Below are 21,213 nucleotides of genomic sequence, written 5' to 3' on the forward strand. Positions count from 1 at the left end.
TTTCCAGGTCAGTCATTTTTCCGATGAGGTATTTTACATTTTATTCTATTTTTTTCATTCTTTTGATTTTGTTTGACTGATTCTCAATGTCTCATAGAGTCATTAGCTTCCACTTGCCCAGTTCTAATTTTTTTTGTTTTGTTTTGTTTTGTTTTTTGGTTAGGCAATGGAATTAAGTGACTTGCCTAGAGTCACACAGCTAGTAAGTGTTATGTGTCTGAGGCCGGATTTGAACTCGGGTCCTCCTGATTCCAGGGCCAGTGCTCTATCCACTGCACCACCTAGCTGCTCCTGCCCAGTTCTAATTTTTAAGGAGTTTTTTTCTTCAGTTAGATTTTGTGCTTCTTTTTCCAATTGACCAATTCTACTTTCTAAGGAGTTGTTTGCTTCTGTGGATTTTTTTTTTCATTTTGGCCAATTCTACTTTTTTAAGGTTTTTTTTTTCCTTCAGTAAATTTTGGTGCTTCCTTTTCCAAGCTGTTGACTTTTTTTTCATGATTCTCTTGCATAACTCTCATTTCTTTTACCAATTTTTCTTCTGCCTGTCTTATTTGATTTTTAAAATACATTTTGAGCTCTTCCAAAATGACTTTTTGAACTTGAGACAAATTCATATTCCTCTTTCAGGCCTCACACATAGGCATTATGACCTTGATGTCCTCTTCTGAGTTTGTGTTTTGATCTTCCTTGTTGCCGTGGTAGCTTTCTATGGTCGTGATTCTTGGTTTTTGCTCATTTTCCAGCCTATTTCATGACTTTTAAAGTTGACCTGTGTGTCTGGAGTACAGGGGCACTGTCCCAAGCTTCTTGCACTGCGGGCCATGGTCCTGGTCACTGGCTTTCTGTGCCAGGGCCTCCAAGGCTGACAGCTTACCCATTGCACTGTGGTGGCCTGGTCTAGTCGTGCCTGTTATGCCAGGGATTCTAAGACTGGCACTTTGCCTGTGGTGCTGGGGCTGGAGGCCTCCCAGCTGGCCTGCTGTGCCTCTGGTCTGCTGAATCAGGACTGTGGGACCTTCATTGCTGATCTGTTCTGTGGCTAAGAGTCTCCTGCTGGTTTGCCCAGACCCCACCTACACTGGGCTGTACTCCCCTTTTACCCAAATGAGAAAGACCTTTCCTGCAGTCCTTCTAAGTTATCTTGGGTTGGAAAATTATTTCACCCCATCTTTTCATTGGTTCTGTGACTCTAGAATTCATTTAGAGGTTTGATTTAATATCATTTCAAGGGAAACTGGGAGAGCTGAGGCAATTTCCTGGCTTTTCTCCACCATCTTGGCTCTGCCTCTCACTGTCTAACTGTTAAAACCCTACGCAATCTGGCCCCATTCCAACCACCTTAAACATTCCTTTCCCTTCTTCACTCCATGATTCAGCCAAACTGTCTTTCTCTCTGTATCTCAACCAGGGCATTCTTTGTATCTTTACACTGGCTATCACAGAAACCTAGAATTCACTTCCTCGTTACCTCTGCCTCATAAAGCCTTACTCTTACACTAAGACAGCTCAAATACCGTCTTCATGAAATCTTTCCTGATTCTCTCCCCTAAACCACTAAAACAATCTTCCTCAGACCTCCTTGTATTTCACTGCTTTGTATTTATTTATATTTATGATCTTCATGCTGTATATATTTTATATGTACCTGTTGTCTTTCCCATTAGAACGTGAGCTCTTTGTGAATAGGACTTGCTTGCACTTTATCACCAAAAACTTAGCACATATGATTAATTTCACTGTGTAAGTATTTTTCTCACTGATACCTTTACATACCCATTCAGTACCTCCCTATTTCTTAGGGAAGGAAATAAGGAAACAAGGATTTATTAAGCAATTGCTATTTACTAGTCACTGTACTAAGTGCTAAGGACATAAATACAAGCAAAAAGAAAGACAATCCCTGCCCTCAAAGAGCTAACATTCTAATGAGGGAAGTGAAAGCACACACATTTGAACAACCAAAGAGGGAGATAACAAATTTGAGGATGGAGGAGGAGCAGAAAAGGAAGAAGAAGTCAGAAGGAACAAGGGATAAAAGTACCTGACACCAGGGCAATAGTTTTGAAGTCCAGAAACCAAGAACAGGTCCAGAAGGAGAATGAAAGGCAGCATGGACCCCTCAACAAAATAGAGGCTCCTGAAAGAACTCACCAGTAGGAGAAGAGGATGGGTCTTACAGAGAGATGTTCCAGGTAGAGAAAACTGAAGGGGTATTTGTATGTTCCAGTGTGAGGAGTCTCTGAGAACTGAGGAAAGTTCCAGATAAGACAATGGCAGAGACATGATTTTGAAGTCTAGAAGCCAGGAGCAGGTCTAGGAGGAGAATGTCATTAAATACAAATTCCTTAGCCTAGCATTTAAGACCTTCCACATTCTGACTCTAAACTGTCTCTCCAAACTCATTTCACATTTCCTGTCCACTTCACATGCATTCTATAGTCTAGCTAAACTGGATGACTTGTTCTTTCGTAAACTCCTAAACTAAACCATTTCATACCTCATGCATTTATATGCGCCATTCCTATACCTTGAATGTGCTCTTCACTACTGCCTTTCATTACATTTGTAATTACCCTTTATATCACTGCTGATATCATCTTACCAATAGAATATAAGCTTTCTGGGGATTAGAACTATTTCACTTTTGTGTTTGTGCTGTACCTAGCACAGTGCCTTGTCTGTAGAAGGTCCCTAATAAAAATTTGTTGAATTGTTTGTTGACCTATATCTCAACCCACTCTGTGCCTCCCCCACAAAAAAAAAATAATCCATCACCTGGTGACTAACCTTCTATCACTGATTAGCTAGGCTGATCTTCACCCCATATAAATATAATCCATTGAGGGGCCCATTCTCTAAGCCTTTCTAACTAAGCATGTTAGTTGTACTCTACTAGTATAGTCTTCAAGAATCTACAGTAACTTAATTGTTACAAGGGAATGTGCAAGTAAGACTGCAGTGGAGGAAAATAACAGTATTAATTTTCCATGAGATAATTTAAGAAATTGAATTTTCATTAATATCGATGCAGACATCTAGATGAAGACTGAAAGATTTATCACTAGTCTAGATGGCACAGTAGTTAGACAGTTGGATGTGGAGTCAGGAAAATTAAGTTTGAAACTAGCCTCAGATATCTACCACCTGTGACCCTGGGCAAGTCACAACTTCTCTCTGCCTTAGTTTCCTTATCCATAAGAAGGGGATAATAATAACACCTACCTCCCAGGATTGTTGTGAACATAAAATGAAATAAAATTGTGACACACTTTGCAAACCTGAAAGCACTATATAAATGACAGCTGTTGTTGTTATTGTTATTATTAGCTTTTTTTTGTACATCATGTCAAACATCTCTGCATTTCTAAACACACTTTATACATATTAGGATTAAGGCATAAGCTTTTATTAGTTAGAACAAACAAAAAAGATAAAAGAAAATTCCTAAAATGTTTAGAGTATTCCAAGACTAATAAATAAGGAGGGTTGTCACAATATTATTGAAACCTTGCTTACTGAGTGAAAGTAGATACTAGAAAGTGAGAACAAATTGCTTCTTTCTTTGAAATAATCCTTCAAAGTCATTTGTTCCCATTGAATCTCACAAGTATTAAAAGATCCTTTGACAGTTTCTTGGGCAACAATGTATTCAAAGATATCACCCTTTGAATAAATAAGAATAAATAAACAAATAAATGATAAACATGCCCATCCTCATTCTAAAAGGATCAATATTTCCAGCATCAAATTATGTTATTAAATTTTGTAAATTCTTCTTGTTTTGTAGGTGGAACTACAGCCCAAATATGAAGACAACCTTTACATGTATCTTTACTTTGTTATTTTCATCATCTTTGGGTCATTCTTCACCTTGAATCTATTCATTGGTGTCATCATTGATAATTTCAATCAACAAAAAAAGAAGATAAGTATTCATAACATTGCCTAATGTTTTGGGAGTGTGGGAATGAGGGTGGGAATGTTGTGTTCTGGGACTTCACTGGGTCAGAGAATGCCTGGTTTGTAAGATACTTCCTCCCTTTCACATCAGCAACTTCTGTGTAATTTATATTCTCAGTGAATTTCCCAGGTCACCAAGAGGTTAGCCTATACAGCTAGTGTGTCAGAGGCTAGACTTGAACCTTGGTCTTCCTTCAGGGGTTATTGACCATTTTCTGTATCATAGACCCCTTCACTAATCTTGGTGAAGCCTTTGAACCCCTTCCCAGACGAATGTGTTTAAATGTATAAAATATATGAGGTTACAAAGAAAACCAATTATTTTGAAATTTATTTACAATAGAATTCTTTTAAGTTCATAGACTCCAGGTTAAGAACCTTTGTAACTAATCCAAGGTCATCCTTCTGTCCACTATCCCAGTGGTGTCACATTCAAATACAAATGGATCCATTGATCCACATATTGACATAGAACACCATAAATTAACATCATCTAAGTTGTATTTTTATTTCTTTTGTTAAACATAGCCCAATTACATTTTAATCTGGTTCCCAGTGGAATTTTGAAGGATTTTGACACCTCTATATTACATCATGCTACTTCTTCCTAATCTGCTAAAATAGAAAAATCAATATTAGTAGTTTTGTTCCAAAATAAGAATTATAGAATTCCAGAATTGGAGGGAACCCCAGTGTTTGCCTAATCCAACCTGTACATGGCAATGATAATGACCATAATAATAATGATAGTTATCATTTATATAATACTTTAAGGTTTACAAAATGCTTTATAGATTTTATCTCATTTTATCCTCACAAGAACCCTGGGTCATTGGTGTTATTATTATCACATTTTACAAATGTGAAAGTTGAGGCTTAGGGAGATTAAGATGACATGGCTAGGGTCACACAGCTAGTCTGAGGCCAGATTTTAACTCGGGGCTTCCAGACCCTAGGCCCAGCACTCTATGCATAATGCCACCTATTTGTCTCATGATGGGGGGGAAAAGGTAAAAAAATCCATTTTGCTACCTATCTGGCAAATGGGGATCCAGTCTTTTTTTAAAAAAATCTCCAGTGAGAAAGACTATACCATTTTCTGAAGTTACCCATTCCTTTGGGAGGAATTAATTTTCTAGAAATTCATAATTGTTACAGAGTTTTTCCTGAAATCAAACCTGAATTTGTCTCTTTCCAACTTTTGCCCATTTTCCCCAATTACACCATCCGGGAGCAAACAGAATAAGCCTAATCCTTCTTCCACGTGAGAACCCTCAGGAGTTTACCACCATAAGCAGTGGTCTAATCCCTGCTTCATCTTCCTCAATTCTCTCAGCATAGCTTTAAACACACACACACACACACACACACACACCCCATTTTGGTGTTCTTAGCTTCCCACGCAAGCTTCAGTTCATTTAGCACTCTAGCAATATGGACATTATTTTTACAATATCAGTCCACACTTTTATAGTTGTTTTTGTTACCTACCCTTGCTTCCCTCTTTTACACATGTCTTTTTAGATCTACATTGATTGGTGAATATCTTCAGACAAGTCCTATTTTCTTTGTTTCTCAGAATTATTTCTCTTTGAATTTTCAAAATTTTCATTCTTGAGAGTTTCCTATACATCCTGAACTAAACTTCTCTGCAAATTTTAGTGCCCCTTCTTACCTGTCTTTCCCACCTATCCTTCCTTTGAACTCTTTGAAATATGTTCTTACCAAACCTAGCATTCATATCAGACTATGCCAGATTCCCTTCTCTTTCTATTAGATTCTCTAAGATGGAGAACTCCTCACTTCTTACTGATTCAGTCATCATCTGTATATCCTCTATATCAAAAATGACTGGAATATACTGTCTCCTCATCAGTGCCCTCCCTCCCCAACTATTTTGTATTTATTCTTTTTAATATGTGTGTGTCCACCATTATCATGTAACTTCCTTGAAAATAACTGTTTTATTCTTTGTATTTGTATCCCTAGGGCCTACAACAGTGCCTTATGCATAGTTGTCACTTAATGACTATTGATTTATAGATTCCTAAATCTACACAAGCAGCCATCATCTCCCTCATAAGCTCCAGTTCTGTATCACCAACTAACTGTCTGATATCTACCCCTAGATGTCTCATAGGCATCTCAATTCAACATGTCCAAAATGGAACTAATTATCTTCTTCCCCCAAATCCACTCTTCTTAATTTCCTTGTTTCTGTTGAGGTATCACCATCTTCCAGTAACTGGGATTCACAACCTCAGAGTCATTAACCAATTGTTAGTATTACCTAACTCTAATGCAAAATTTCTTTACATTTATTTCTTTGGGGCCCAGAACTATGATTTCATTGGTGCATAGAACTGGCATAGAAGACACTTCCTTTACTAATGCGGATCAGTAACTGCTCTACAACTTAAAGCTTTAGAAAATTTTCAAAGGCACTAAGAGGTTAAGTGTATTAGCTAGGGTTACACATCAATAAATCTCAGTGGTGGTACTTTAAACCAGGTTTTTCTAACTCTAAAGAACAGCTCCCTATCCACTATATCAAGCTAATCACTTCATATATATTTAATATTCTATACTGATGTTCACATTGTCTCCTCCAAGTAAATAAGAAGGTCCTTGAGGACATGTACTGTTTCATTTTTGTTGAAATGAATTCCCTCCATTATTTCCACCCCAGCAACCAGCTCCTCCATATGAGTAAGAACCATATCCAGAAAATAATTTCCCTTTCACCTTTTGAAAGATGACATCATTAAAGCAAATCAAAACTTATTAGTGTTCTGTTTTTGGCAGACAGAGTAAGTTCCAGGAGATAGATAGCTGATAGCTAACTGAAACTTTCATTACTAATGGATGATACATCTGTGCCAGGCTTGTAACTTTTTTCCTCAAGTTTTTGTATTGGTGCCATGACAGAAGGTAGAAAAGCCATTTTTACATCCTTAAAATTCCCAAGAGTGTGTTGGCTGTCTCCTTCCTCAAAATCTTTTAGACCTGAGATGTCAAACACATGGCCTGCATGTAGCCTACAACCCTCCTGAGTGTGGCCCAAACTAGATTTAAGATATGATTTGGAATATTTTTAAAAATAAATTAAAAATACAATGAAAGATAGAAAAAATTGTAATTTAAAATTAGATCAATATGCTGCCTGAAGAAATTCTTCCGTATGAATTAGTGGTCTCTGTTCCTATTTAAGTTTGTTACCACTTCTCTAGGCCATGTGCCTTTATGGAATTTTGATTCTGTGTTCAAGAGGTTAGAGGTTAATACATTCTTGCATATTCCCTATGTTTTGTGCATTTGTGTAGAAAAATGTGAGACCATGGGTTTTATTACTCATTTCTTTTTTTTAGCTTATGTCTCCTATGCACTTCTGGGTATCTCCAAAGCTTTTCTTCCTACATTGTAGCTATTCTCTATGAAGTTTAGCTTAATAGAAGTGTTTGGGAGTTTCTTCTTCCCCCTCCTTTTTCTGTTTAAAACTCTTTAAATTAGATTTGCAAAATGTTACAGAAATACATTCATATGTTAATGTACTCCACCCTTGTCTTGATATAGATCACTTTTGTAATTTAAGCTATAATCCAGAAATAGAAATCCCATCCTCAGATGCCATCTTCTTGACCATTCACTTTCCAAATCTGATTTTCTCTTTTGCATCCCTTGTATTCAATGGACAACAGTAATGAAGACAGCATCTCTTCCCCATAGTCTTTAGCTTCCTGCCCAATCAATCAATAAACAATTCTTAAGCACCTACTATGTAAAACTTTGCCATCTTTGTCAGGACTTTCTGATCTCCTTTTGGCAATATCATCTGTATCTCACTTGGAGCTGGGAGTCATCAGGTATGGCAAGTCTGAGGAGGATCTCTATCAAGTCTTGGATACATGCCCCAAGTAGAGAGCAGATGTCCCTGTTGTTACCAGGTCAACAAATAACCACCTTTGTTTCCTTCTACACAAAGTCACTAACCACTACAACAATTCTGGTTAATCTCTTAGCTTCTAGTGTTGGTGGATCTTTTTATCTTTGCCCTGAGGACAAGTATCTGCTCCCTCTTAGCATTCAGCCCCCTTCTCTTCAATAAGAGCCTTAAATTTATTTGGGAATTGTTGTTGTTGTTGTTGTTGTTGTTGTTGTTGTTGTTAGCACCAGATGTTTAATGGTTTTTTCCCTCCCTCTTCTGTGTGACATTCTTCCATTCTTCCATCTCCTGCCAAAGTTCAGGATTCACTTTTGTGTCTTCAGATGATTTAACTTCTTTATTTTCACACTGAAGTACTAGTTTTGGTTTTTGGCATTTTTTAAAAAATAAACTCTTCCTTGTTCCTGATAACTTGGAACATAGAGAGGCATTTCTCAGGCCCTCCAGCTTGTCTTCTAGGTACCAGAGCAGCCTGTAGTTTGAGCTTACATAGCAGTACTGTGAATCTGGAACCAAATGGTAAAAAAGACATAAAAATATAGCTTATTTTATCTGAGGTAACAGAAATGTTCTCTTGACTTATTGAGTATATTTGTGGGAGAAACAAAAAAGTTACTAGATCATAGTCTTATCCCAGGAAATTACTGTTTTTTAAAGACTGTACAGACCCAGTCTAACATGCTAGTCAGGGGAAAATATTAATACGTGAAACTTTTCAACCTGAAGATAAAGCCTATATCTACTTTTAAAGCTTATGCTTCTGTTTCCTTTTTCATAGTTTTCCTATTGTAAATCTTTAAGTCTCAAGGATTAAATTCTGAATAGAGAGACAATATTAACCAGTTTTTATTTCATTTCTATACTTTGGAGGCCAAGACATCTTCATGACAGAGGAGCAGAAGAAATACTACAATGCAATGAAAAAACTGGGGTCCAAGAAACCACAAAAGCCAATACCACGGCCAGGGGTAAGCCATGCTATGACTTTTATGCAAGTAGAAATAAACTAAAAAAATTGTTCTTTCATGAGATTGTAAATGCAAGGATTACTTAAACATAAATATTTCAAGAAGACACATTTTCATTGGTATGGCCACTCTTTTCCCTCAATTCAGATAACAAATCCTCTAGGCCTTGATGCACTGTCATCAGATAGTAACTGGCTGAAAAATGCATTACCTGCAGCTGAAATGGTGCTGAAGCTCTGAGTTTAGTTTGTCTGGTGCTATGGAAACAGACCTCCAGTTGTCCTTCTCTGCCATTTGGAGCTTGTTAGGTCTGACAGATCTTGAATTCTCTTGGCATACACCTTGAGACCCCAGTCTCATCTCTATGGCACAGTAAGGCATCTGAATAGAGCTTGGGTAGAAAGTTATCATCAGACAATTTCAACATCAAATAGTTTCCCAAAATCAATGAGAATTACTGGGAGCTTGCTGTGTGGTGAAAATTACTCGGTACTTTAAGAGAATATAAAAGCAACAGAAAAAAAAGAAACAGTCCTGCTCTCAAGGAGTTTATAATCTAGCTAGTCAGATTAAAAATTCATTCTAATTGTTATGTTAGGCACCAAGGTGCTGCTGCTGCTGGCTCAGTAATCACTACTGACAATTCACACTTACATACCTCATTATGCATGTTGTGACAATCAATTGAGTAAAACATTTCTAATAATAGCTAACATTTATATAGTTCTTAAAGGTCTACAAAAAATACTTCACATTATATTATCTTGCTTGATCTTCACAACAACTTTGTGAGGTATGTGCTTATCCCCATTTTAAAGATGAAGAAATGGAAGCTCAGGAAAGATGCTTGCCCAGGGTCACACAACTTGAGGGAAGGGATTTGAATCTACACCTTCCTGCACAATAGCCATTGTGCCACCAAGCTTCCTTAATATGATATCTGCCTAACATTTTTAAGTCACTGATCACAACAACACTGCAAGACAATTAATGTAAACATTATTCCCATTTTACAAATTAGCCTGAGGTTAAACGAGATTAAGTGACTTGCCCAGGGTTAACCCACGAAGCAGAACCAAGATTCAAACCTAGGTCTTTTGACTCCAAGTAAGGTGTTCTTTCCTTTGTGCTTCTTACATAGAAATTAAGAGGGATTATTTAGAAGACTTTAGAAATGAATAGTAAGGCAATGCGGAATGCCCCAAACAGCATTAGACTTGACATCAGAATGCTAGGTTTCAAGTCCTGGTTCTTTCACTTACTGTATTACTTTCTCCAGGTCATATGATCATTCTGTCTAGTTTCCTTGTCTGTAAAACTAGAATGATCATACTTGCATTGTGTTCCCTATAGTAACACACGTGTGCTATTGGTGGTGGATAAATATCCAGCAACCAAAGCCAAGAATTCACATTCATATGACACAGTGCCTAACCCATAGCAAGTATTTAATAAATACTTATTGATTGATAAATACAGGATTGCTATGATGTGAACATTTTGCAGACTGTATTTTTTTCCCCAAATTTTCCTGGTTCCTGCTGCTGTGTTATTATTAACCCAAATAACAACCCTCTGAAACCTTAGTAGATGGTGCTCAAGAGTTGCTTTGATAAGTCTTTCTAACTTAGCTAAGACTGGTCCTTAGACAAGGGATACAGTGCATCACCAGGCTCAGACTGGAAGCCTTTCCAGCTTGAAAGGATGTGCCAAAGCTTTTATCAAAGTTATCCCTTTGAAAATCTGAGATCATCTCTATAACTAACTTCTCACAGTGAGGACTTCAGTAGAGGACAGACAAACAAAGCATGACTTAAATGTGAGCTTTCTTTAAAGTTACTGCTATTGATAGATTAAATAATAACTCTTATTTCTATGAAGAACTAGGTAAGCTACTCTCTGGGAGTAAACTTACCATCTGTAAAAAGTAAAAATATGTCCAGTACATCGGAGAATCCAAGTACCTTCAAAATTTGTAATCTAGAAAATCATTCACCTTGTATTAGAGAGAGGGGGATTCCTTAAAAATAAGCTTAGGTTATGCCAAATGATAATAACAGAGGCAACATGGTACCATGGAAGGGTGCTTGGTTTGGACTCAAAAGGCTTGGTTACAAAAGGCCTGGGTCCTAACACATCATAATTGGAAGCTTATTTTCTGATATGTAATTTGATATGTAATATGTAATACCTGTAGCACCCAATTGTGAAGAAAGCACTGCATCAATCTTTCAGTACTACATAAATGTCAGCTATTATTATTATTATCATTATTTTTATTAAGAACCAGGAATAGAATGCAGTCTCCAAGAGCTGACAAAATGCTGTCTACATTATTTTGCTTCCATGATTCCATGCTTCTTGGAGTCATTTGTAAAAAATAGTGCTGCAGTATTAATATATACATGTAAGGCATGATTACTAAAGTGATTTCTCCTTTTCAGAACAAATTCCAGGGAATGGTCTTTGATTTTGTAACCAGACAAGTCTTTGATATCAGCATCATGATTCTCATTTGCCTCAATATGGTCACCATGATGGTGGAGACTGATGATCAGAGTGAAGAAATGACCAGCATTCTGTCCCGGATTAACCTGGTATTCATTATCCTCTTCACTGGAGAATGTGTGCTGAAGATGATCTCCCTCCGGCATTACTACTTCACCATAGGATGGAACATTTTTGATTTTGTGGTGGTCATTCTCTCCATTGTAGGTAAGAAGGCGTTGGTTTCGTCTTATTTTAGCCTTCCATGAAAACGGAAGGCCAAATTATTAAGTGTAGAGTGACTGACAATAGATGATGATAAGAATTCATCTTTGATTCGTATTTAGCCTTGAACACTACAATGTGTCCTCTGAGGAGACTTGAGAGTTTTATATTCTTCTTATATCTGAAATATATTTTTCCTAGAAAAAAACAAGGTATTTATGTAATATGTTAGTGCTTTTTTGTTCATTTTAAAGGTTTTTATTTCCATTTTTAAAAGATTAAGGGTTTGGTCAAACACATATGTACAAAATTCAGTTTTGTTCACTTAAACAACGTATTTTTTTCTTGTCATCCTGGGTTTAGCTGTCTACCTCACAGAGTTGTCTGCTCCTGGGAAACATTTTACCTTAGAAATTCTGTCAAAAGGGTCTGGCCTTGACAACTGTTCACAAAGTATTCAGTTCAGTTCATTGAAACTCACAGATATTAGTCCCTGAGTCAACAACCTAATATCCCTAACCAGAGTTTCAGTTGATAACAATATCTGGAATGGGTGTTTTTTTCTAAGGCAGTTTTAAAGAAATGTTCCTCCCCATAGATCCACTTCCCAGGTTCCAAGTCACTTGCAGAGATTCCCAGAGGTAATGGTGCTTAAACCTGCTAGTGATAATACTAAGCATAATTTCATAAGGCCTGACAAAACTTACTCAAACTGGCCTTTCAGTAATTATTTTATGTGATTAAAGCCAGTTCAAACCTTACAGAGTTAACATTATAAATGATAGCACTATAGGAAGAACATCAAATTAGGCTGCCTATAACTTATCTGAAAATTTAGGGAATTTCAGTTTTCACATACTATTTGTTTTTTCTATGCATACCTGAACCCTATACATGATATGGATAATGCTATCCATGGGCCAAAGAATTAGACTTATTTAAAATAAGTTTTGCTGTGTCTTGATATTATCAGGGAGAGAAAAAGATCTCAAACAGAAAAAAAATCGATTTTTTTAAAAGCTCAGAAAATAAGATATAAAATGTTTTTAAATTATTTGAAGTTTTAGTAACAAAAAATTAGCTATGATGTTAAAAATTGATTCTTTATAATTAGTAACTCCTATGTGTTGTCTGAATTTGAAAACTGGCCTGTTAACCAGACAATTAGAACACACTGCAGACTTTATTTTTTTTAATTACAAGCACTTAAATATCTTTCTTGTACTGAAATACTATGGACAACCAGTCCATTTAATGTATGAGCTTCAACAAATTAAGTCGAATCTTTTTCCTAAAGTTTAGTGCTTTAAGGTTTTGTGACTTTAAAAACTCATCATGTGGGACTCTGTACTTGTAGTCATCCTGAAGACCGCAAGTATTTTCATCTCTTTTCCCAATGTATGTACTTGTAGGTATAGGAGTTTTAAAAGTTTCTTGACAATTAAAAATAATTCTATATGTGAGAGTTTCTATCCAACTTGAGACTTTATCAACAATTACTAAAACATATCCAAAAGCCTATCATTAAAACATATCTAAAGCCTTTTAGAAAAACATATTCAAAATTTATTACTAAAACATCTGTGTGGATAGGCATCTGTGAATATTCATATGTACAAGAAAGAAATCCAGTAGTTCCCTAACACCTCCAGGGTAGAATTTTAAAATATAGCATTTAAGAGTATCATCATTACTTAACCTTTTTCATTGTTTTTCACTGGCACAACAGCAGAAAATTTAAGGACATTAATACAAATATAGCTATCTCAGAAAGTTTTAGACATATTCCTTTAACCAATGAAACATTTGAGTGACAATCATATACATCCTAGTTCTCAAGTGGAACACTCTAATGTTGTTGCCTTCACCAAAGTAAACTTTACTACCACATTAAAGAATAAAATAAAACTTTTCTATCTTTATCACATCACATCTTTATCCTGTCCCCCTTTGAGGATGTGTATATGTGCGCACGTGCGTGTGTGTGTGTGTGTGTGTGTGTGTGTGTGTGCGCGTGTGTGTGTAGAGAAAGAGAGATGTATATACTCCTGTCCCTCTTTGAGGGTATATATTATCCTCATATCATCCAGAAAGATGTGATACTATGTAATCTTAGACATGAATAAATAACTATTAAAATATTGAGCAAATCTAAAAACAGATTTTCCCTAGTCACACAGATGAGGAAGTTAAGACAAGAAATGAGCACAAAGATAAAATGGTAAAATCAAAACAATAGGGTCTTTTGTACTTGTACCCTATTATAGCAGTTTAGAGATGATTGTTGATTATAATGAAAAGATCCATTATAAAACATTTGTAGTTTTCTTGCCATTGCCAGAGAAAGTTGTTAAAAAATGAGGAAGGATAATATTGCAAAAAAATCAGGACTATTTCCTTAGGCTTAAGGATAGCCCAAACTGTTTGATTTCAGGTAAAAGTCATAGCTAACTTTGGAAGAGCCAATTATTCAACATAGTTCCACATTATCAATAAGGTATCCCAGTCAGGCTCAGAATCAACCAGATGGGAAACATTTCTGTTCGGAAGAAAACAGCACGGTGGGGGAAACTGAGTCAATAGACTCCTACCATTACCTTTGTAAAGCCATCTTCTCAACCTTCCCAGTCATTAGCATTCACCAACAGCAGTCTCCAGAGAAAACTTTTCTGAGCCTTTCCCTTGAATGGTAGAGTACTGGCATAGCAAAAACAGTTATATCTAAATTTAAAATTTAGAGCAAATTACAGTTCCATCCCACATAGCAAGTTCCACTACATGCAGTTGTTTTTTTTATCAAGCAATAACAGTTGGTTAAAAATTAATACACTAAAAACATTCATAGAAAATACTTGTTGAGTGCATATAAGGTCTTTCAAAAAGCACTCATTCATCATTTTATTTTTCTAGTTTAAATACATCTTGACATAAAAATCAATTAAGAAGAAATTATAAAACGTTCCCATTTTGGAGATTTATACATAAAGTGAATACATAATTATTCACTAATAACTCAGAATGAAAATATTGGTCACTGTTAGCTTGGATATATTAAGGTATTCAGGTAAAACTAAGTTGGCTCAAAGATGTGATTTTAATACATACTATTATAGATTTAATTCCACAATTTTCAGGGTCAGTGGCCAGACAATTTGTCATAAAATAAATAAATTATTCTCCACTTTAGGATACATGTGTTGGGAGAAGAGCTTAGTATCTCCATAAGATAATGACTCAAGTCACTTATAGTCTCAGGGTAGAATTTACAAAAGCCTTTATTTCCAAACCTTTTACACAGAGTTGACAAGAAAAATTTAGTGAGTTTAGCAAAGGCATCTCACGGATAATGGGATTTCCGAGTAAACCAGAAGATTCCCATGAAAATATCATAGATCCTCTTTAACTAAAAGGGCACTCAGCCATCCAGATAAAAAAAAAATCAACAGTTCTTCCCAAGTAAATAAACCAGAGCAGTCCCCTTTACACATTCAGGACTGTCTTTAACTATTACAATATAATCACAGCATTCAGATTAAATAAATTATCTAGAATAAATGTATTACACTCTAGGTACCATTATCTCAAATTAATAGCATTTCTTATATAATGGCTTCCCAAAATTGTAATGGAAGAAATTAAGCATAATAAGACAATACCATAAATTTAATTATAGTTGAACACATTTCTGAATTATCTGAAAAAAATTCATTGGTTTGTCAAGTTAGGCATTCTATACCAGGTATTCAGAGATCAATATAGAATAATTATAGTTGTACTTGTGGTTATAAAAGTGGCTCTTATTCTTGTAGTCTATAAACATTTTGCCTTAATGCCAAATTTCAAATGTATTTTCCATTGAGATCTATTTTACTATAGAGAATCAAATCTCACAGTCATTTTAAGAGGACAAAAAACACATCTCACTTTAAATGAGATTGCATTACAATATTGTTTCTAGGATCTCTTGCTAGAAACTAGCACAAGATACAGACAGACAGGTAAACCTGAGTTATTCACCCAAGAGTTTGACACACCCCATCAACAGGTGATGGATGTGTGTGTGTGTGTCAGTTTCAGAGATGATATGCCTATATTTCCTCTGGAGATGTGTGAGCCAGAGAGAACAATAGCTTCTTACAAAGCAAACATTCACTTAGAGTCAGACACTGAGTTGGAGAAGACAGATATTAAACCAAAAGAATTGCTTAAATTGTTATAAAGGAAAGAATTTGTCTTAGCATAGTAGCTTATTCTAGACCAAAGAAAAAAGAGTCTTCTTTATCAGATAGCATTTGTCAAGAGTCCACAACATGCTTTATCAGATAAGACAAAGAGAAGAGGATGACTTTACTGGAACTATTTTAAGTGTTTATATTGGTCCTTCAAAGAATAAAATATAGAATGCTATACTGAAATAATTCCATGCTGCAAATTCATTTTGAAATTTTTTACTTGCTAAATGTTGTGATTGAACAGAATTCTGTTAATTTTTAATTATGCTGTGATTCTAACCATTTTCCTCTATCAAGAAAAAATGTAAATAGCTAAAATGAAACTCAGAGATCATGAAAAGGCTCAAAATTAATCATAACCAGAATGACTGCAAATAATGTTCACAAATGTATAGGCATAGAAATCTCCTGATTTCCCTCTGATCACAATGAGATTCAAAACTTCCTGAAACTTTTCCTTTCTGCCTCTGGACTCTGATTAAAGCCCTATCAACTTTTTCAAGACTCTACTAACCCTCACTACTTTCTCAGTCCCTCAGTCTATATATTTCCCAATCATAGCTTAAACCTAGCCTCAGAACTAGTCTCCTTTCTGCCACTGAATCTCTCCTTTTAAAATTAGCACCATATCAATTCAACTGAAACTTTCAACACTTTTCCCTGACTTAAATTGGAGCTTCTATGACTTTGAAGACCTTAAGAGAATATTTCAAATATTCTTCCTTCTCTCTCAAGACAAATCCTGCCTTTTTTTGAGGCTTAGCTTTGCTTAAAACCCCTTCTATGATACAGTTCCAGCCTATAAAGATGCTTATCTACTCTGAATTCCTACAGAACTTGTTCATATAGTTCAACAGTTCTCAAATTATAGTCTCAGGACTCTCTGAAAATTATTTAGGACCTCCCAAAAAGCTTTACTTTATGAGAGTTATATCTATATTTACCATATTAGAAATTAAAAGTTCTTAATCTTATTATGAAAATAGTTTTAAACTTGTAGATCCCCTGAAAGAGTCTTGGGGGGTCCTTGTGGTCCCAGACCACATTTTGAGAACCAGTAATAGTCTATAGTACTATAGTATGTTTCATGTAGAGCCTTCACATAAAATCATTGTGTACTTTTAAAATGTTAACTAAGACTGTAGGGATGATGGAAACAACCTGAAAATTACAATTAAAGACAAATTGACCTTTTTTTTCCTCACAACTGATTCTGCTGGTCAGACAATACAGTCGACCCCTTCATCTTTAAAAATATTTTTCCTTTGTCTAAGGATGAGACATAAGACAGAATCATAAGCAGGTGTAGAGTATGTTTATCATAAAGTATAATAGCCAACAAGTTGTTATTAAACTTTTGAAGTGCACAAGGAAATTCTGCTGATTGCATTGAGTTGTTTTCTGGTTGTTTCATATACATACATCTTTTATCTATTATTGCATGGTAAGTTCCTTGAGAGTTGAGAACAAGACTACTACTTTTGTTGGCTCTTCCCTTGGCACACAGTAGGTGCTTAATAAATGCCTGTTTTCTTCCTTCCTATGGACTATGCCTACAGTGGGTATATGATCAATAAAATGAGGGGATTGAACTTGGTAACTTCTAAAATTCTTCCTATCTCTAATTCATACAATTTAATAAACAAATATTTATGAATGCCTTCTATGTGCAAAGCACCGTTAGATGTTCTAAAATTCTGAGTTGGTCTGACTAATAAATGCTAGATAAATGAATGATTGTTAAAAAAGTATTCACTTGTTAAAATTAAACTGAATTTGAAGTTGAATGAATATTGGTAACCAGATCAATAGGTTAATAATTTTGTGTCTTTCAGAGATTTAAAAAAAGAATTCTTATATTAATGTTTTTCCTTCACTTTTCATTTTTTAACAGGTATGTTTCTAGCAGAGCTGATAGAAAAATATTTCGTGTCCCCTACTCTTTTCCGTGTAATCCGTCTTGCCAGGATTGGACGAATCCTTCGTCTTATCAAAGGAGCAAAGGGAATCCGAACACTTCTCTTTGCTTTGATGATGTCCCTCCCTGCTCTGTTTAACATCGGGCTCCTGCTTTTCCTGGTCATGTTTATCTATGCTATCTTTGGAATGTCCAACTTTGCCTATGTCAAGAGGGAAGTTGGAATCGATGACATGTTCAACTTTGAGACCTTTGGCAACAGCATGATCTGCCTCTTCCAAATTACTACATCTGCTGGTTGGGATGGTTTGCTTGCACCCATTCTTAACAGTGGACCACCAGACTGTGATCCTCAAAAAGTTCACCCTGGAAGCTCAGTCAAAGGAGATTGTGGCAACCCATCTGTTGGGATTTTCTTTTTTGTCAGTTACATCATCATCTCATTCCTGGTGGTTGTAAACATGTACATTGCTGTTATCCTGGAGAACTTCAGTGTTGCTACTGAAGAGAGTGCTGAGCCACTAAGTGAGGATGACTTTGAGATGTTCTATGAGGTTTGGGAGAAGTTTGATCCTGATGCCACTCAATTCATGGAATTTGAAAAACTTTCTCAGTTTGCAGCTGCGCTGGATCCACCTCTCAATTTGCCACAACCAAACAAAATTCAACTTATTGCCATGGATTTGCCCATGGTAAGTGGGGACCGAATTCACTGCCTTGACATCCTATTTGCTTTTACAAAACGTGTTTTGGGAGAGAGTGGAGAGATGGATGCTCTCAGAATACAGATGGAAGAGAGGTTCATGGCATCTAATCCTTCCAAAGCCTCTTATGAGCCAATTACCACGACACTGAAAAGAAAGCAAGAGGAAGTGTCTGCTGTTATCATTCAACGGGCTTACAGACGTCATCTTTTAAAGCGAACGGTAAAACAAGCCTCATTTACTTATAACAAAAATAAACTCAAAGGTGGGGCAAACCTTCTGGTGAAAGACGACATTCTTATTGAAAACTCTATCACAGAAAAAACAGATCTGACCATGTCTACAGCGGCTTGCCCACCTTCCTATGACCGAGTAACAAAGCCAATCCTGGAGAAACATGAGAGAGAAGACAAAGATGATAAGGCCAAGGGAAAGTAAACAAAAGCAGATAAAAGTGATTGTGTGACAAATTGTTTACAGTCTAGGAAGGTGATGCATTTTTGTCAACAGGACTCCATTCGGAGGTCTATGCCAAACTGACTGTTTTTACAAAAATATACTCTAAGGTCAGTGCCTATAATAAGACAGTGACCCCTCGTCAGCGAACTGTGACTCTGCATAAAGGGGAGACCACCTTGACAAGAGGTTACTGTTCTCACTACCAGCTGACACTGCTGAAGAGAAAAGACAAATGGCTACTCAGACTGTAGGGACCAGTTTAAAAGGGGGTGCAAACCTAAAATTTCGGGTGGGGGTAACATAAAATACTTTAGTATAGTAATTGTATCCACTGTTTGCATCTCAACTGCCATATTTGTCATATTTTTACAAAATCTGTTAGTGGATCCATCTTTTTTTTAATTCATATGTTGTTTATTATATGTGACTGTTATATGTGACTATTTTTGTAAATGGGGTTTATGTTGGGAAAAGGGGTTAAGAACTACTTTTCAGGTATGACCTCTGAGGGTTCTACCCTATGGATCCTCCAATATACACAAAGAAATGGTTTGCATGAAGGCATGCTGCACTTAAAGATCTTGCATGAGAAAAAGTTACAAGGAAATCAATGGATTTTTCAATTACTTCAGTGTTTCTGGGAGGGGAGTTGGGCAATAAATTGGAGGTGCTTATCTGATTGTGTTTGATCAAAGCCAGATAAGTCTTTTTATACCCAGAAAGCCTCCCCCATCCCCACCCAAGAACATAAGTGGATTGTTTTTAGGCAGGCCATTGTATCTCAGTAGGTGCAAACTTCATACAAATGTCTAGAGTCACAAATGTTATGTTTTTCTTTATTGTGTAAAACAGAACACTGAATAACTTAATGAGGCTGCCCCTGGAAAATAGAATTGACCAAAAGAAACCTTTATAAAGTTCTGCTTAATCCTGTACTTTGTTTAGCCATCTTCAGCTCTCAACAAGGTTGACGTGTCCGTGTTAATGAAATGCGCTGTGTTATGTAAATAGACATTTTACTCTGTGGTGCATGTTTGAGCAAACAAATAATGACCAGAGCACAGTATTTATTGCATCAAATATGTACCACAAGAAGTGTAGAGTGCAAGCTTTCAACAGGTAATATAATGTATTCTGTACCATTAGAGATAGTTTGGATGCTATCAATGCATGTTTATATTGCCTATGCTGCTGTATCCAGCTCTTTCCACTGTTGAGAATCTCCTATGTGGGAAACCATCTATCAGTGGTAAAGTCATGGAACTTCTCCAACAGAGCTCATTCCTTTAAATCATTAAGCAATAGTTTGCAGCACTTTAAGAGCTTTGGGGTTTGTATTTTTAAATTTTAAGTAAATAACTTATGGTGTATAGACAGACTGTACAGACACGATATAAACTGCTTAACCTGTTAAAAATGTGTTTAGAATTTTATAACCAAATATAAATACTGTAAAAAAACATTTTATTTTATTTTTCAGCATTATGTACATAAAACAAGAAATGAAAATTAACTTCAGGTTGATGTCACAGTCACTTTTCTTACTTTCTGTCCATAGCACTTTCTCATGGAAGAAATTTGCTAAGTGGGAAATGAAAAAAAAGAAGGGTAGTTGTAGATTTCTGCTTTTTCAAATTATATTTGTCAATGTTGAATGATTTAAATTTAAAAAGAAAACAATGGGTTCACAAGTTGCTTCCAAGTTATACTTTGAGATTAGAAAAAGGTGTATTTTTGTTGAAAATTTCTGGAACTGCCTGCATCGACAATTTAAGGTGGTCGTTCCCTTTGGTTTTAATCTTTAACCTTTCATTCTTTCACTTCCTTTGGAGTCATGTAGCACTAAAACTGTCTGAAATATAATATGGGTTCCACCATATTTTCTTTTTCACAAGAACCAAATAGTGAACTTGTATGATCAGTCACATCAGAACATTTTGTACTTCTTACACAAACTGTAGACTCTTTTTCCCCCTTAAAACTACTTAAGTAAACTGTATTTGTGAACTGCATGCAGGAAAATGCTACTATTACCCTAAATGATGCTAAGCAACATTACAAATGCGCCAAAATAATAAAGATTACTTTTTTATTGTATGTTTAGCTAACCTCTTTTTATCATTTGAAGGAATGTCACTTTATAATTGCTGTAGGCATTTTATAATTGTTAGTAAAGCAGAGAAGCTGCCACCTCAGAGGAAGAAAAAAAGGCAGAACAAGCTTGTAAAGCAAGAATTGGACTTGGCTGGACACACACACACACACACACACACACACACACACACACACACATACATACATTCAATATGCCGTAGCA

The 21,213-nt window shown here is 35.9% G+C and overlaps 1 protein-coding gene across 3 annotated transcripts in view; it reads left to right on the forward strand.

The window, feature by feature from the left end:
* LOC110211523 (sodium channel protein type 1 subunit alpha) overlaps positions 1-20,993 on the forward strand; it is a 207,507-nt gene extending 186,514 nt beyond the window's left edge. For all 3 annotated transcript variants that reach the window (XM_020990890.2, XM_078146988.1, XM_020990889.2), the window contains 4 exons: positions 3,788-3,925; positions 8,767-8,871; positions 11,316-11,586; positions 17,710-20,993. In XM_020990890.2, the coding sequence (XP_020846549.1) occupies positions 3,788-3,925; positions 8,767-8,871; positions 11,316-11,586; positions 17,710-18,875 (1,680 nt within the window). In that variant the 3' untranslated portion in view covers positions 18,876-20,993. The remainder of the gene's footprint in view (positions 1-3,787; positions 3,926-8,766; positions 8,872-11,315; positions 11,587-17,709) is intronic.
* Positions 20,994-21,213: the final 220 nt, after the last annotated feature.

The sequence above is a fragment of the Phascolarctos cinereus genome, unplaced genomic scaffold (assembly GCF_003287225.1).
Source record: "Phascolarctos cinereus isolate Bilbo 61053 unplaced genomic scaffold, phaCin_HiC Scaffold_726;HRSCAF=1367, whole genome shotgun sequence".
Lineage (NCBI taxonomy): Eukaryota > Metazoa > Chordata > Mammalia > Diprotodontia > Phascolarctidae > Phascolarctos > Phascolarctos cinereus.